The 16952-nt window shown below is 44.4% G+C and overlaps 1 protein-coding gene across 1 annotated transcript; it reads left to right on the forward strand.

Moving 5' to 3' along the window:
* Positions 1-380: 380 nt before the first annotated feature.
* On the forward strand, positions 381-2750 carry LOC138074340 (disintegrin and metalloproteinase domain-containing protein 20-like). Its single transcript, XM_068966471.1, is given in 3 exon segments — positions 381-408; positions 411-513; positions 515-2750. Coding segments are annotated over 3 exon segments (2367 nt in total).
* Positions 2751-16952: the final 14202 nt, after the last annotated feature.

Here is a 16952-nt window from a genome sequence, read left to right on the forward strand (position 1 = left end):
CATGCTTACTGAAGCCAGCAGAGGACCAGTCGACTTTGGGTGGAGGAGTAATTGGGAGTCAGATATCAATCTTTCTAAAATGAGAAATATCATGCCAGTGTATATGCTTAGAGAATAGTATATTAATGAGTCCTTGTATTAAAACAGGATTCAACAATTACCCATCTATGATGAATTTCCTTCATTTCTTTCCCTGTAAACCTGCTCTTCCCTTATCCCTTGCCCTTACGTAGATATGAGACAGTCTCCGGAATTTTATTGATTCAAGCCTTGTCCCTATTGAAATCACTCTCTTTCTCTCCCTCTCTCCCCTACCCTCTCTGCCCCAACCACCCTATCCTAGATCTTCTTTCTATTTTCACTTCAGCGTTGCAGCTTTGATGGGCCAGTTCTTCCAGGACACAGATCCATAAAGGTCATCCCTGCAACCCTCAACAGCTCAGAGGGAGGAGCCAGACCAGCAGTGCCTGATGTCCTGCCCTCTTCTGCCCTGAGCAGGTGGCTCCATAATGACAGTGGGTGAGGCCCTGGTACACTTCAGAGTCACTCCCCTGCTGCTCTGGTTTGGGGTGTGTCTGTTCATTTCTGGTCACTGTCAGGCCAGGCCCTCCCAGCACTTCTCTTCCCCAGAGTTGGTGATCCCCTTGAAGGTGACTGGCTGGGGCAGAAATGCAAAGGTTCCAGGCTGGCTCTCCTATAGCCTGCGATTTGGGGGCCAAAGACACATCACCCACATGAAGGTCAAGAAGCTCTTGATTTCTAGACCCCTCCCAGTGTTCACCTACACAGACCAGCGTTCCCTGCACCAGGACCAGCCTTATCTTCCTGATGACTGCTACTATCATGGTTATGTGGAGGGTGTTCCCAAGTCCCTGGTTGCCTTCAGTACCTGTTCTGGAGGTTTTCGAGGAGTACTACAGATAAATGATCTTGCTTATGAAATTGAACCAGTTAGGTCTTCTGCCACATTTGAACACTGGGTGTATAGAATAGACATCGATGATACTCAGTTCCCACGTAAGAGATGTGGGTTAACAGAAGAGGAAATGGCACGCCAATTGGAGTTGCACAATTTCACTCTGAAGCAAAGTTCTTACACAGGCTGGTGGACCCACTTGCTGTTTCTTGAGCTGGTAGTGATTGTGGACAATCTTCGATTTGTTCACTCGGGAAGCAATGTGTCAGTAGTACAAATTGAGGTAGCTACTGTTGTCAATGTAATAAATAGCCTGTATCACCCTTTGGAAGTGGATGTAACTTTAACTGGGCTTGAAATCTGGACTGAAGGAAACCAAATTGCCACTGAAAACATGGAAATAATGTTGGAGGATTTTGCTTTTTGGAAGTTTTTTAACCTTGATAACCGACTGCCACATGATGCAGCCCATCTTTTCATAAAGAAGTCCTTTGGCAGGCAGCTTGGATTGGCCTATGTTGCTGGAGTATGCCAGAATCCTCTTAATTGTGGAATTATTGTTTTCGAAGATGATAGTTTATTTGATTGTGGGCTTATTGCTACCCATGAACTTGGTCATAATTTAGGTATGCTGCATGATGCTGAATTTTGTGTGTGTGAATTTGAGTTTTGCATAATGTATCCTGCCAAAACAGTAACGAGTAAATTCAGCAACTGCAGTTATGGTGAATTTTGGAACAATGTGATGAGGAATGGATTTTGTCTCATCTCTCCTCCAAATCCAGCGAATATCTTTAGGATAAAGTATTGTGGGAACCTAGTGGTCGAAGAAGGAGAGGAGTGTGACTGTGGAACCGTACAGCAATGTAAACGTGATCACTGCTGTCTGCCGGATTGCACTCTGAAACCTGGAGCTGCTTGTGCTTTTGGGTCTTGCTGCAAAAACTGCAAGGTCAGGTCAGCAGGGACTTTGTGCAGAAAACAGATCAATGCATGTGACCTTCCAGAGTGGTGCAATGGGACATCGCATCAGTGCCCAGAAGATGTATATGTGCAGGATGGGATTCCCTGTAGTGACAGTGCCTACTGCTATAAAAAGAACTGTGTTAACCATGATGAACAGTGCAGGGAGATTTTTGGCAAAGATGCAAGGAGTGCATCTCGGAGTTGCTACAAAGAAATCAACACCCAAGGAAATCGATTTGGTCACTGTGGTATCAGAGACATAGAGTACATAAAATGTGAAGTCCCTGATATCCTGTGTGGGAGAGTTCAGTGTGAAAATGTGGGAGTAATTCCAAATCTGACGGAACATTCCACAGTGCATCAGTTTCAAGTCAATGACACCACTTGCTGGGGCACCGACTATCACATAGGAATGTCCATACCTGATGTCGGCCAGGTGAAAGATGGTACGATGTGTGGTCAAAAAAAGATCTGTGTTCACAGCAGGTGTGTCAGTATGGTTCCTGAGCCACAAGCCTGTCAGCCCGAGACCTGCCACATGAAGGGGGTTTGCAATAGTAAGCAAGAGTGCCACTGCAACCCTGGATGGGCACCTCCCTACTGCAAGGATGAAGGCAGTGGAGGTAGTAATAGTAGTGGCCCACCTGGTAATCCCCAAGGAGATGAGGAAGAAGAGGACGACGAGGCAGAACAGGCAGAGGAGACAAAAATGGTAGAGAACAGTCACATGTTACTGTGGCTTATTCCTTTGGTTTGTTTATTTGTATGTTGCTTCCTTGTGCTTTGTAAGAAGCGTAAAAAGAAAAAGCCAGAAATGAAGAAGGAAGAGGAAACGGAAGAAGAGGATATGGAAGAAGAAAGTGACTAAGGCTCCTGATTCATTCACACACAAACAAGAAATCCCTGGTTTTTCTTTAAAATAGTAGAGGAGCATTAGGGGCATGTCTGACTGCTTCAGGAAAAATTTAAGGATCTCTCATGGCAGGATCATAAGCAGTAATATTTCACTGAAGGATTCCTATCGTGTTCTTAACTTACTCTTCAGTGTGTTAAGCAATATTAAAAGTTCATTTTTTCCCTCTGGAAGTCATCTCTTTATGTTTCCTGAGCAAAGGCACGACAAAGTCACATTTGTAAGCTAATGTCTATCAGTTGTAAACATCCTCCCACCTTTGTACTCTTAAAATGTCATGTCCAAGATGTGCCACTATATACCCTCTTTCTGTTTTGCCCACTCTTTCCTGGGGATCTGTGCCAAGGGGGGGCCAGTAAAAGTAGCCTGGAATGATGGATGAAGAGCGAAGGGAGTTTACCCTTCTGTGTGCCAAAAGTTACTCCATCATTTTGGTAGCCAAGCTTGGTTTTGGACTCCAGTTTTGTTGACTCTGTTAGAACCACCCTCATTCTTCATTAGAAGTACAAGCACCAGTTGACCAGTGATACTTTTGAGAGATCACCGTTGTAGCTCTGGGGTTAGCAGTGTGGTTCTCCTCTGAGTGCTGGAGCACCAGCAGTAGCTGGTCACTTGCCCTCCTTAGAAGTCTTGGTCCCTGCTCTGCAGAGGACCGCCTAAAATCACCAGTACTTCAATGAATCAATATCTTTCTTTTGTTCCCTTGGCCCTGCGGCTGCAAGGTGCTTTCAGTAGTTAGTTCATTGTGATAGTTTGAATTGTCCAGGGGCAGACACTGAATTAGAGTTTAGAGACAAAGGGTGGAGGCAGTTAGCTATACGGATGAGAAATAATACTATCATTTCAGCCTTGGCCAACCTGGCAGCAAGCTCTGGAATAAATATTATCTGACAGACTAGTCTTGAATTGGGCTAAAATGGACAGGTCTTCATGCTTTCTCCGTGCCCGTTCACTGGATGTGGGTGCCCCAAGAAGACTAAGAGCTGGGCTGTGCAACTTGGCAACTGAGCCTGACCCCAAAGAGCTAATATCTGGAGGCTCTATGTTGATAATTCAGCAGCTGGTCAGCAAGACTTTCCTTGAAGGAGGATGAAGGTGGCTGATTTGGACATTCCAGTCTGACCTTTACATTGCTTGGATCAGCTTTTCTTTCTATGTCCTAAAACAACTTCTCCAGGATTCTGGCAGGCACCTCTGCCTTTGGGGAACCACAGAAGAGGGAAGTTAGTGGGATGAAGCACGGACCCCACTACTGTGTTTGGTTTTGGAGCTGAAGTTAATTGTTACTGCCTCTCTCCACTATGCCTTCAGGTTTCCCTCATCTCTAGAGAGCATTCTGATGGTTTGGGTGGGATATTCACCCTGTGTCATTACCCAGGTCCTTATCTTTAAGGTCCCCGAACATCTGATCACGTTGCGTTTCTCAGACTGGGATTGCTGAATCTATCCAGTCACAGTCACAGTAGAGCCGGAGGATAAGAACAGGCACCTGAGACCACCTGGCTTCCACACACCTGCCCTACCTCCTATGATTAGGCTCAGCTATGCCCGTCAAGACTGCACTCTTCTTGCTACTACAGGGATCCAAGGATCCCCAAATGCCCAGGTGGCAGCTTTTATTTCCACTGGGACTTTAGCTTTGTCCCAAGGGAAAAATATGACCCATTTGGTGACTCTGCGGAGCCCAGCGTTGCAAGGGACAGGAAGTACAAAACACACCAGTGAGTCATAGGGAGGGATGGTAAGTGGTGCCCCTGCTACTTCCAGCCCCTGGTTGCCAGACCCTTGTCAAGGTCTCTGGTTTAGTGTGTACAGTCCATCCTGGGATGGCTCCTGTGTGAGAGATCCCCAGGGAGAGAGAACCAAGAGGCTATGGAGATTTACATATTTATCCTTTCCTCAGAAGAGGAAGTAAAGTCCCTGGGTGATATTGATTCTTCTTGAAATCTGGTGACTTCAACAGTATAATGGGAAATGAATCATGAGACATTATGATATAAATTTAATATGCCTTATGCTACACAGTAGAATAAGAGGAGATAACAAGAAAAGACAAGAAATACGAATATAAAAATATACCAAAATAAGCAGGACATACTCATGACATATTCCAATCCTTGTTTCTATAACTGCTTATATGGTTGTAGCTGATATTTATGACCATCTTCTCTTACTACCCATTTTGTTCCTTTGTCTTCAGCAAGTACTTTCTCTAATCATGGTTCTTTATCTGATGGGGGTAATCCAAACCTTTATTCCTGGAGGGTCTGGGCCAATCCAACCTGCCATTGACCTTAATCACAGGGCATGGTAATGCTGAGAGAATCCCTAAGATATTTCCTGTGTTCCAGACCTTCTCTTCTTTACCTTTACTGTGGAATAGTAGTCGATTTTCCCCTCATCACCCGAGTCATCACCATAGTTCCATTCATTGATTCAGAGGCATGGGAAACCAAATTGTCCAGGTGGCGGTCTTAACTTTCTGTTTTTTTTTTTAATTTTTATTTTTACTTTATTTTACTTTACAATACTGTATTGGTTTTGGCATATATTGACATGCATCTGCCTCGGGTGTACATGAGCTCCCAAACATGAACCCCCCTCCCACATCCCACCCCACATCATCCCTCCGGATCATCCCCGTGCACCAGCCCCAAGCATCCTGCATCAAAATCAATGTAGGGTCTCCTGGTGGAAGCATTTCCCCCTCTAGGACTAAGACTTCGAGGCTAACAAAGTGTAACATCATGAGAATAGGAAGCAGAAATTTTGCTAGTAGGTCACTAAGGTTAATAATGAGTGTGGTCAATTCCATTTCCACATTGATTCCTGGAGCATTGAATCCTGGGTATGGAGAAATAGCACCATATATTTGACATTGATTCCGGGCATAAGCAGCCTTCTGAAGACCCTTGGTTCAATCCTGCAAGGTATGGCCACCTAGCTAGCACTATAACTGAGTCTTCAAAAGGCTGTTGTGTCAAGACAGCTGCTTCAGGATGGTGGGGAACATGGTAAGACCAGTGAATGCTATAAGGATGGACCCATTGCCACGTTTCTTTTTCTGTGAAGTACATTTCTTGATCAATAGTAATGCTGTGTGGAATACCATGCTGATGGATAAGGCATTCTTTAAGTCCATGGATGGTATCTTTGGCAGAAGTACTGGGTTAGGGTGTGGGAGGGGGGTGCAGATTACATCCAGAGTGTCTACTCCTGTAGGAATAAAATGCTTCACCTTGTATATTGGAAGCAGTCCAGTGTAATGAACCACCTTCTGATGCACACACTAGGAAGCTGTCTGATCACCCCAGGAAATATTGCCGTATTGGAGGCTCAGTGTTGGTCTCTGCCACTGACGACTGGGCAATTAGTGGTGGCTATACCCTGGTCATTCTTGGTGAGTGGAAGTCAATGTTGCTGAGCCCACGTATAACTGTCAGCTCTGCCCTGCCACCATGGCTACTTTGTTGATGAGCCCACTGGGTGATGATAGGTAGCTAGGGAAACAGGCTGATGGTTATCCACAGAATGAGTCATCCTATCCACTTGGTTATTAGAATCCTCTGCTGACGTAACCCTTTGGTGAGCATTCATGTGTGACACAAATACCTTCATGTTTTCTGACCAGAGAAGCCCGTCCATATACCTCTTTCCCATATTTCTTTGTCACCAGTTTTCACATCATGTTCCTCACATGTCCCTAAACCATTGGCCACAGCCCATGAATTGGTAGATAATCACAGATCTGGCCATTTCTCCTTGCACGCAGTGTGCACAATGAAGTGCACTCCCCAAAGTTCTGTGCACACGGAGCATTTTCCTTCACTGTGCTTCAGGAATGTCCCCACAAAGGGTCGTAGTGTTGTAGCTCTTCACATACAGCTGGTCCACGCATATCGTGCAGAACCATCTGTAAACCAGGCCAGGATCTTCTATTCCCCTGTCATCTGATTACAGGGAACTCCCCATGAGGCTCCCCTGCTCAGGCCTGACTTGTATATATCACTTCCATTTGATGATGGAATGCTACTGTGCAGGCCCACTTTATGGTGTGGTGGCTCAGATAATACCCAATTCATGATGGGCAATTTGGTAAGCCCATCATCAAGCATTCGTTGTCTACTATGGCCCTATAATCTACCAAGACCTGTTTCTCAAAAAGAGCGTAGTTATCCAAAGGTGATGGCATAGCCTTGCTCCAAATTCTTAAAGGACCACGGTGCGATTCACCTATAGGAGACTGACAAAGTCCAAATGCTGTCCCTACCTGCTGCAGAGATTTGAAGCAGCACTCCACGTGCTGGATCATATGGCCCAAGTGGCCGAGCAGTTTGCACAGCAGTCTGGACCTGGGGCAGAACCTTCTCTTCTTCTGGGCCCCCTCAAAAGTAGCACCCTTTCAGGCCACTTGGTAAATGGTTTGGAGTAACACACCAAATGAGGAATATGTTGCCTGCCAAATCCGAAGAGTCCCCTTGGGGATTGAGCTGCTTTCTTGGTTGTACGAGAGCCAGATACCACTTACTTTTTATCTTAGAAGTGATATCTTGACATGATCCAGACCACAGGTTCCCTAAAATTTTCCATGAGGTAGGAATGAATTTTGGTCAGATTTATTTCCCACCCTCTGATATACAAATGTCTTGCCAATGAGCCTCGGGTAGTTACTATAACTCACTCACTAAATGTAATCAACATAGTATCATCAACGTAATGGGCTGGTAAAGTATCTTGTGGAGGGGAAGGTGATTGAGATCCCTGCAAACTAAATTATGACATAGGGCTGGGTGGTTGAGAGGTCTGAGAGGGAGAACAGTGCATGTGCATTGCAGGCCTTGGCAGTGAAAGTGAACTGCTTCCGGTGGGCCTCATGGACAGCAATGGAGAAAAAGGCATTCGCCACATCAGTCACTACATACCAGGTACCAGGGGGTGTGTGAATCTGCTCAAGCAACAAAATCATATCTTGTACAGCAGCTGCAGTTGGAGTCACCACTTCTTTAAGCTTACAGTGAAGTAATCCACTGTCATACTCCAAGATCCACCTGTCTCCACACAGGTCAGCTAGAGACGAATGAGAATGTGGTGTTATGGACTGTGTCCTTCAAGTCCTTGATGGTGGCAGCAGTATGTGCAGTTCTTCCAGCGATGTGGTATTACTTTTGGTTTATTTTCCTGGGTGGAGACAGTACGGATGGCTTCCCCTTGGCCTTTTCTACCATAATAGCCCTCACTGCACAAGTGGGGAACCAATGTGAGGATTCCAGCCGCTAAATATGTCTGTTCCAGTTACGCAATCTGCAACTAGGAAAGTAACCACAGGGTTGGTACAGAGAGGCCCAGGCCCTACTGTGAGATGGGCCTGAGATAAAGCTCCCTTGACTACCTGACCTCTGAAAGCACCTGCTCTAACTGGAGGGCCGCAGTGGTGTTTTGAGTCTTCTGGAATCAGTGTCAATTTTGAGCCACTGTCCGGTAGTCTCCAGAAGGTACGATTATTTCCTTCCCCTCAATGTCCAGTTACCCTGTTAAAAGGCCACATGTCCCCCTGGGGAAGGCTGGGAGAAAAGTTTACTGTATAAATCTTCATTAGTCTCCCAGAGTCCTTCCTCAAGGGGACTTAACTCCCATTCATTCAAGGGGTTTTGGGTCTCTAAACTGGCTCAACTCTGGGAATTGATCGAGTGGCTATGACTCATTTCCGGATTTGAGTCAAGTGACTTTTTTTCAGTTGAATTTGAACTTTTCTGCTAATTTAGCTCAAGAGAGAATTTCTGTTTCACTTGTAGGAACATCATGATTAACTCACCAAGAGCATAGATTTGCATGAGCCGACCTGGCGTGCTAAGCGCGGCCGAGAGGATTACCCCATGTCTGAGGTCAAGGGCAGCAGCCGAGAGTGACAGGCTGCGACAGCGCAGGATCGGCCGAGAGGAGCTATTCAAGTCCGAGGTCAGGGGCGGCGGCTGGGAGGAGCTACCCTGTGTCCAGAGGTCAGTGGCGGCCAGGAGCAGACACCCCACGTCCGAGGTCAGGGGCGGCGGCCAAGAGGAGCAACCCCGTGTTCGAGGTCAGTGATGGCTGGGAGGAGACACCCCATGTCCGACGTCAGGGGCAGCGGCCAAGAGGAGCTACCGAGAGTGACAGGCTGCGACAGCACAGGAACGGCTGAGAGGAGCTATTCAAGTCCGAGGCCAGGGGAGGCGGCTGAGAGGAGCTTTCCCACGTCCGAGGTCAGTGGGGGCCGGGAGGAGACACCCCACATCTGAGGTCAGGGGCAGCCAGGAGAAGCCACCTCGTGCCTGGGGCCAGGGGGAGTGGCCCTGAGGAGCCACCCCGCGCCCGAGGCCAGGGGCAGCGGCCGGGAGGAGCAACCTGAAGAGCGGTGGCTGCATGGGTGTAGGAGGGCCTAGAGGAGCTATCCCACCTTGAAGGTCAGGAAGGGTGGCAGTAAGGAGATACCCTTCGTCCAAGGTAAGGAGCAGCGGCTGTGCTTTGCTGGAGCAGCTGTGAAGAGATACCCCACGCCCAGGTTAAGAGAAACCTAAGTAAGATGGTAGGTGTGCAAGAGGGCATCAGAGGGCAGACACACTGAAACCATACTCACAGAAAACTAGTCAATCTAATCACACTAGGACCACAGCCTTGTCTAACTCAATGAAACCAAGCCATGCCCGCAGGGCAACCCAACACAGGTGGGTCAAGGTGGAGAGGTCTGACAATGTGGTCCACTGGAGAAGGGAATGGCAAACCACTTCAGTATTCTTGCCTTGAGAACCCCATGAACAGTATGAACAGGCAAAATGATAGGATACTGAAAGAGGAACTCCCCAGGTCAGTAGGTGCCCAATATGCTACTGGAGATCAGTGGAGAAATAACTCTAGAAAGAATGAAGGGATGAAGCCAAAGCAAAACCAATACCCAGCTGTGGATGTGACTAGTGATAGAAGCAAGGTCTGATGCTGTAAAGAGCAATATTGCATAGGAACCTGGAATGTTAGGTCCATGAATCAAGGCAAATTGGAAGTGGTCAAACAAGAGATGGCAAGAGTGAACGTCAACATTCTAGGAATCAGCGAACTAAACTGGACTGGAATGGGTGAATTTAACTCAGATGACCATTATATCTACTACTGCAGGCAGGAATCCCTCAGAAGAAATGGAGTAGCCATCATGGTCAACAAAAGAGTCCCAAATGCAGTACTTGGATGCAATCTCAAAAATGACAGAATGATCTCTGTTCATTTCCAAGGCAAACCATTCAATATCACAGTTATCCAGGTCTATGCCCCAACCAGTAACGCTGAAAAAGCTGAAGTTGAACAGTTCTATGAAGACCTACAAGACCTTTTAGAACTAACACCCAAAAAAGATGTCCTTTTCATTATAGGGGACTGGAATGCAAAAGTAGGAAATCAAGAAACACCTGGAGTAACAGGCAAATTTGGCCTTGGAATACAGAATGAAGCAGGGCAAAGACTAATAGAGTTTTGCCAAGAAAATGCACTGGTCTTAGCAAACACCCTCTTCCAACAACACAAGAGAAGACTCTACACATGGACATCACCAGATGGTCAACACCGAAATCAGATTGATTATATTCTTTGCAGCCTAAGATGGAGAAGCTCTATACAGTCAACAAAAACAAGACCAGGAGCTGACTGTGGCTCAGATCATGAACTCCTTATTACCAAATTCAGACTCAAATTGAAGAAAGTAGGGAAAACCACTAGACCATTCAGGTATGACCTAAATCAAATCCCTTATGATTATACAGTGGAAGTGAGAAATAGATTTAAGGGCCTAGATCTGATAGACAGAGTGCCTGATGAACTATGGAATGAGGTTCGTGACATTGTACAGGAGACAGTGATCAAGACCCTCCCCATGGAAAAGAAATGCAAAAAAGCAAAATGGCTGTCTGGGGAGGCCTTACAAATAGTTGTGAAAAGAAGAGAAGCAAAAAGCAAAGGAAAAAAGGAAAGATATAAACATCTGAATGCAGAGTTCCAGAGAATAGCAAGAAGAGATAAGAAAGCTTTCTTCAGCGATCAATGCAAAGAAATAGAGGAAAAGAACAGAATGGGAAAGACTAGAGACCTCTTCAAGAAAATTAGAGATACCAAGGGAACATTTCATGCAAAAATGGGCTCGATAAAGGATAGAAATGGTCTGGACCTAACAGAAGCAGAAGATATTAAGAAGAGGTGGCAAGAATACATAAAAGAATTGTAGAAAAGAGATCTTCACGACCCAGATAATCACAATGGTGTGATCACTAATCTAGAGCCAGACATCCTGGAATGTGAAGTCAAGTGGGCCTTGGAAAGCATCGCTATGAACAAAGCTAGTGGAGGTGACGGAATTCCAGTTGAGCTGTTTCAAATCCTGAAAGATGATGCTGTGAAAGTGCTGCACTCAATATGCCAGCAAATTTGGAAAACTCAGCAGTGGCCACAGGACTGGAAAAGGTCAGTTTTCATTCTAATCCCAAAGAAAGGCAATGCCAAAGAATGCTCGAAATACTGCACAATTGCACTCATCTCACATGCTAGTAAAGTAATGCTCAAAATTCTCCAACCCAGGCTTCAGCAATACATGAACCGTGAACTTCTGGATGTTCAAGCTGGTTTTAGAAAAGGCAGAGGAACCAGAGATCAAATTGCCAACATCCGCTGGATCATGGAAAAAACAAGAGAGTTCCAGAAAAACATCTATTTCTGCTTTATTGACTATGCCAAAGCCTTTGACTGTGTGGATCACAAGAAACTGTGGAAAATTCTGAAAGAGATGGGAACACCAGACCACCTGACCTGCCTCTTGAGAAATCTGTATGCAGGTCAGGAAGCAGCAGTTAGAACTGGACATGGAACAACAGACTGGTTCCAAATAGGAAAAGGAGTACATCAAGGCTGTATATTGTCACCCTGATTATTTAACTTCCATGCAGAGTACATCATGAGAAACGCTGGACTGGAAGAAACACAAGCTGGAATCAAGATTGCTGGGAGAAATATCAATAGCCTCAGATATGCAGGTGACACCACCCTTATGGTAGAAAGTGAAGAGGAACTAAAAAGACTCTTGATGAAAGTGAAAGTGGAGAATGAAAAAGTTGGCCTAAAGCTCAACATTCAGAAAACGAAGATCATGGCATCTGATCCCATCACTTCATGGGAAATAGATGGGGAAACAGTGTCAGACTTTATTTTTTGGGGCTCCAAAATCACTGCAGGTGGTGACTGCAGCCATGAAATTAAAAGACGCTTACTCCTTGGAAGAAAAGTTATGACCAATCTAGATAGTATATTCAAAAGCAGAGACATTACTTTGCCGACTATGGTCCGTCTAGTCAAGGCTGTGGTTTTTCTTGTGGTCATGTATGGATGTGAGAGTTGGACTGTGAAGAAGGCTGAGCACCGAAGAATTGATGCTTTTGAACTGTGGTGTTGGAGAAGACTCTTTAGAGTTCCTTGGACTGCAAGGAGATCTGACTAGTCCATTCTGAAGGAGATCAGCCCTGGGATTTCTTTGGAAGGAATGATGCTGAAGCTGAAACTCCAGTACTTTGGCCACCTCGTGCAAAGAGTTGACTCACTGGAAAAGACTCTGATGCTGGGAGGGCTTGGGGGCAGGAGGAGAAGGGGACAACCCAGGATGAGATGGCTGGATGGCATCATGGACTCGATGGATTTGAGTCTGAGTGAACTCCGGGAGTTGGTTTTGGACAGGGAAGCCTGGCGTGCTGCGATTCATGGGGTCACAAAGAGTCGGACACGACTGAGCGACTGAACTGAACTGAACTGACTATTCTGATTGCTACTTTGGCTCTACTGTTCGTTATGGTAACCATGCTTCCCTTGGCTTTTGTGTTTGAGTGCCACAACTTGGCCCCTGCCACCCTAGGATCCACATATTCCTGTTGCATTATGTTTCCTGATTGAGTGGCCGTGGTTTCCACTCACAGATCTGTCCTCCAGGGAAGAGCCATCATTGAGCCCTTCAAGGATGTTGGGCTCCTCTCACAAATTGATTTCTCAAAATATTAAGTGAATTGTATGTCCTCTGGACCCTCCCAGTGTAGGTGAGCAGATCTTAAATGACTTCGCTCTAATAATTCAGTCTCCCCAAGCCTCTGAATCCCTTCTTCTATGTTAAACCAAAAGAGGTTAGGCATTTCCAGTTGGCTAACAGTAGGCCTTCTTTTGGTCCATGTTTCAGAGAACCAAGCAACAAATTGTTAATGCCCTTTTTGACACCCCAGCCTGCAATATTAAATGCAGTATCTCAGCTTAGTAGGCCCATGTAAATAAATTCAGACCAATCCAACGTTATGATCCCTCTACTGTTATCCTACATACTCACTGTTCGTTCTCACACATGTTCGCTGATGTCTGCTTCTATAAATTAGAAAACTCTGATAGTTCTTTTGGCGTGTAGTACACATTTTCATTGGAGAAGGCAATGGCACCCCACTCCAGTACTCTTGCCTGGAAAATCCCATGGATGGAGGAGCCTGGTAGGCTGCAGTCCATGGGGTTGCAAAGAGTCAGACACGACTAAGCGATTTCTTTCACTTTTCACTTTCATGCATTGGAGAAGGAAATGGCAACCCACTCCAGTGTTCTTGCCTGGAGAATCCCAGGGATGGCAGAGCCTGGTGGGCTGCCATCTATGGGGTTGCACAGGGTCGGACACAACTGAAGCGACTTAGCAGCAGCACACATCTTCATGGGTTACTCATTGTTTTTCACCTTTCCTGTTAAGTCGTGTTAGTCATGTCCAACTCCTTGTGACCCAATGGACTGTAACCTGCCGGGCTCCTCTGTCTGTTGGGTTTTCCAGGCAAGAATACTGGAGTGGGTTGCCATGCCCTTCTCCAGGGGAACTTCCCTGTGTGTGTATATGTGTGTGTGTGTGTGTGTGTGTGTGTATCCAAATCACTTTGTAATACCAACTAATACAGCATTATAAATCAACTGTACTTCATTGGGAAAAAAAAACAAACCCAAATCTATGCACAATAGATACATAAAACTAAAGAGAAAAAACACAAGTTTATTACTAAAGAAAACCAAAGGATAAGGAAAAAAAGAACAAAGAAAAACTACAAAAACAACCATTAAGCAACAAAGTGGCAACATATACATACCTATCAATAATCACATTAAGTGTCAATGGATTAAATGCTTCAATCAAAAGACATACGGTTGGGCTTCCCTGGTAGCCCAGTAGTTAAGAATCTACCTGCTATTGCAGGGGACACAGGTTCAATCCCTGGTTCAGGAAGATCCCACTTGCCATGGAGCAACGAATGCTGTGCGCCACAACTACAGAGCCCGCATGCCAGAACTACTGAAGCCCGCATGCCTAAACCCAAGCTCCACAGCAAGAGAAGCCACCACAATGAGAAGTTCACACACTGCAACTCGAGTGTAGCTCCTGCTCACTGAAACTACAGGAAGCCCATGCACAGCAGTGAAGACTCAGCACAGTTCCAAATAAGCAAATCTTAAAGACATTGGTGGCTAATTGGATTAAAAAAAACAAACAAGACTGATCTATATGCTGCCTATAAGAGATACACTTCAGATCTAAAGACACAGACTAAATGTGAGGAGAGGGAAAAAGATATTTCATGCAAATGGAGATAAAAAGAAACCTGGGTAATAATATTCATATCAGACAAAGTTGACTTTAAAACAAAGTCTATAATAAAATCAAAGAATAGCATTATATAATGATAAATCAGTAGAAGAAGAGGAAATAACATTCGTTAACATATGTGCAACTAAATGAGAGCATCCAAATATATAAAGAAAACATTCAAAGGCATAAATGCAGAAATTGACAATAGTACATTAATAGTAAGGGACTTAAACGGTCCCCTTTAAGTCAGGGAACAGATTATCCAGACAGAAAATTAATAAGGAAACAGTGCCCTTAAATGACACATTAGACCAGTTGCACTTAATATATATTTATATATGTACATATATATGTACATATATTTATATATATGTTACATATGGAGTACGTCAAGGCTGTATATTGTCACCCTGCTTATTTAACTTATATGCAGAGTACATCAAGAGAAACGCTGGACTGGAAGAAACACAAGCTGGAATCAAGATTGCCAGGAGAAATATCAATAACCTCAGATATGCAGATGACACCACCCTTATGGCAGAAAGTGAAGAGGAGCTAAAAAGCCTCTTGATGAAAGTGAAAGAGGAGTGTGAAAAAGTTGGCTTAAAGCTTAACATTCAGAAAACGAATATCATGGCATCTGGTCCCATCACTTCATGGGAAATAGATGGGGAAACAGTAGAAACAGTGTCAGACTTTATTTTTTTGGGCTCCAAAATCACTGCAGATGGTGACTGCAGCCATGAAATTAAAAGACGCTTACTCCTTGGAAGAAAAGTTATGACCAACCTAGACAGTATATTCAAAAGCAGAGACATTACTTTGCCAACTAAAGTCCGCCTAGTCAAGGCTATGGTTTTTCCTGTGGTCATGTATGGATGTTAGAGTTGGACTGTGAAGAAGGCTGAGCGCTGAAGAATTGATGCTTTTGAACTGTGGTGTTGGAGAAGACTCTTGAGAGTCCCTTGGACTGCAAGGAGATCCAACCAGTCCATTCTGAAGGAGATCAACCCTGGGATTTCTTTGGAAGGACTGATACTAAAGCTGAAACTCCAATACTTTGGCCACCTCATTGGAAGAGTTGACTCATTGGAAAAGACTCTGATGCTGGGAGGGATTGTGGGCAGGATGAGAAGGGGACGGCCAAGGATGACATGGCTGGATGGCATCACGGACTCGATGGATGTGAGTCTGAGTGAACTCCGGGAGTTGGTGATGGACAGGGATACCTGGTGTGCTGCGATTCATGGGGTCGCAAAGAGTCGGACACGACTGAGCGACTGAACTGAACTGAACTACATATATATTTATACATATATTTATATATATGTATACACACACAGGAAATTCCATCCAAAATCAGCAGAATGTATTCTTTTCAAGTGCATATAGAAGATTCTTCCAGATAGATCACATAGTAGACAACAAACCTCAACATGTTTAAGAGGATAGAAATTATATCAGGCCTTTTCCCCAGCACAGTGGTATGAAACTAGAGATTAATTACAGAAAGAAAAATGGGAAAAACACAAAACACATCAGAGCTAAATAAGCACACTACTAAAAACGCAATATGTCAATGAAGAAATAGAAACTAAGAAAATACCTCAAGAAAAATGAAAATAAAACTAGAACTTTCAAAAGTCTATGGGATGCACTGAAGGCAATTTGAACAGGGATGTTTGTAGTGATACAGGCCTACCAAGCAAACAAGAAACATCTCAAATAACCATCCTAATTGACCATCTGAAGGAATTAGAAGAGGGCAAACAAGGCCCAATGTCAGCAAAAGGAAGGAAATAATAGAGATCAGAGAGGAAATAAAGACCAAAACAAACAAACCACTAATAGAAAAGACCAATGAAGCAAAGAGCTAGGTTTATTTTAAAGAAAAAGCAAATTGATAAGCTTTTAACTAAAAGAAAAAAGATAAAGGACCCGAATAAGCAAAATTAAAAATGCAGGTTGATAAATTAAAACCAGTATCACAGAAACTCAATCATAAGAGAATATTATGAACAGATATATGCCAACAAACTAACAACCAAAGAAGACGTGGATAAATTTCTAGATATTAAATTTCTACAATATTCCAAGAAAGAATCAGGAAGAAACAGATACTCTGAACAGACTGATCACTGGTAGTAAAATTGAACTAGTAATCCAAAAACTCCCAGCAAAAAAAAGTCCAACACTTGAAGCCTTCACAGGGGAATTCTAACAAACAAAGAATTATTACCTATCCTTCTCAAACTATTCCAAAAAATTAAAGAACACTGAAGAGTTCCAGATTTATTCTTCGAGGCCACCATTACCCTGACACCAAAACCAAAGGCACTAAAGAAAAAGAATATTACAGGCCAATATCTCTGATGAATATAGATGCAAAAATCCTCTAGAAAATATTAGCCAACCAGGGGTCTCAGAAGTCTGAGCTAGTGGTTGGCAGCGGCAGCGGCAGCAGCAGTGAGTGGGTCTCAGCAGGCTTGCAGAATCCTGCAAAA

The sequence above is a fragment of the Capricornis sumatraensis genome, chromosome 2, assembly GCF_032405125.1.
Source record: "Capricornis sumatraensis isolate serow.1 chromosome 2, serow.2, whole genome shotgun sequence".
In the NCBI taxonomy this organism is placed as follows: domain Eukaryota; kingdom Metazoa; phylum Chordata; class Mammalia; order Artiodactyla; family Bovidae; genus Capricornis; species Capricornis sumatraensis.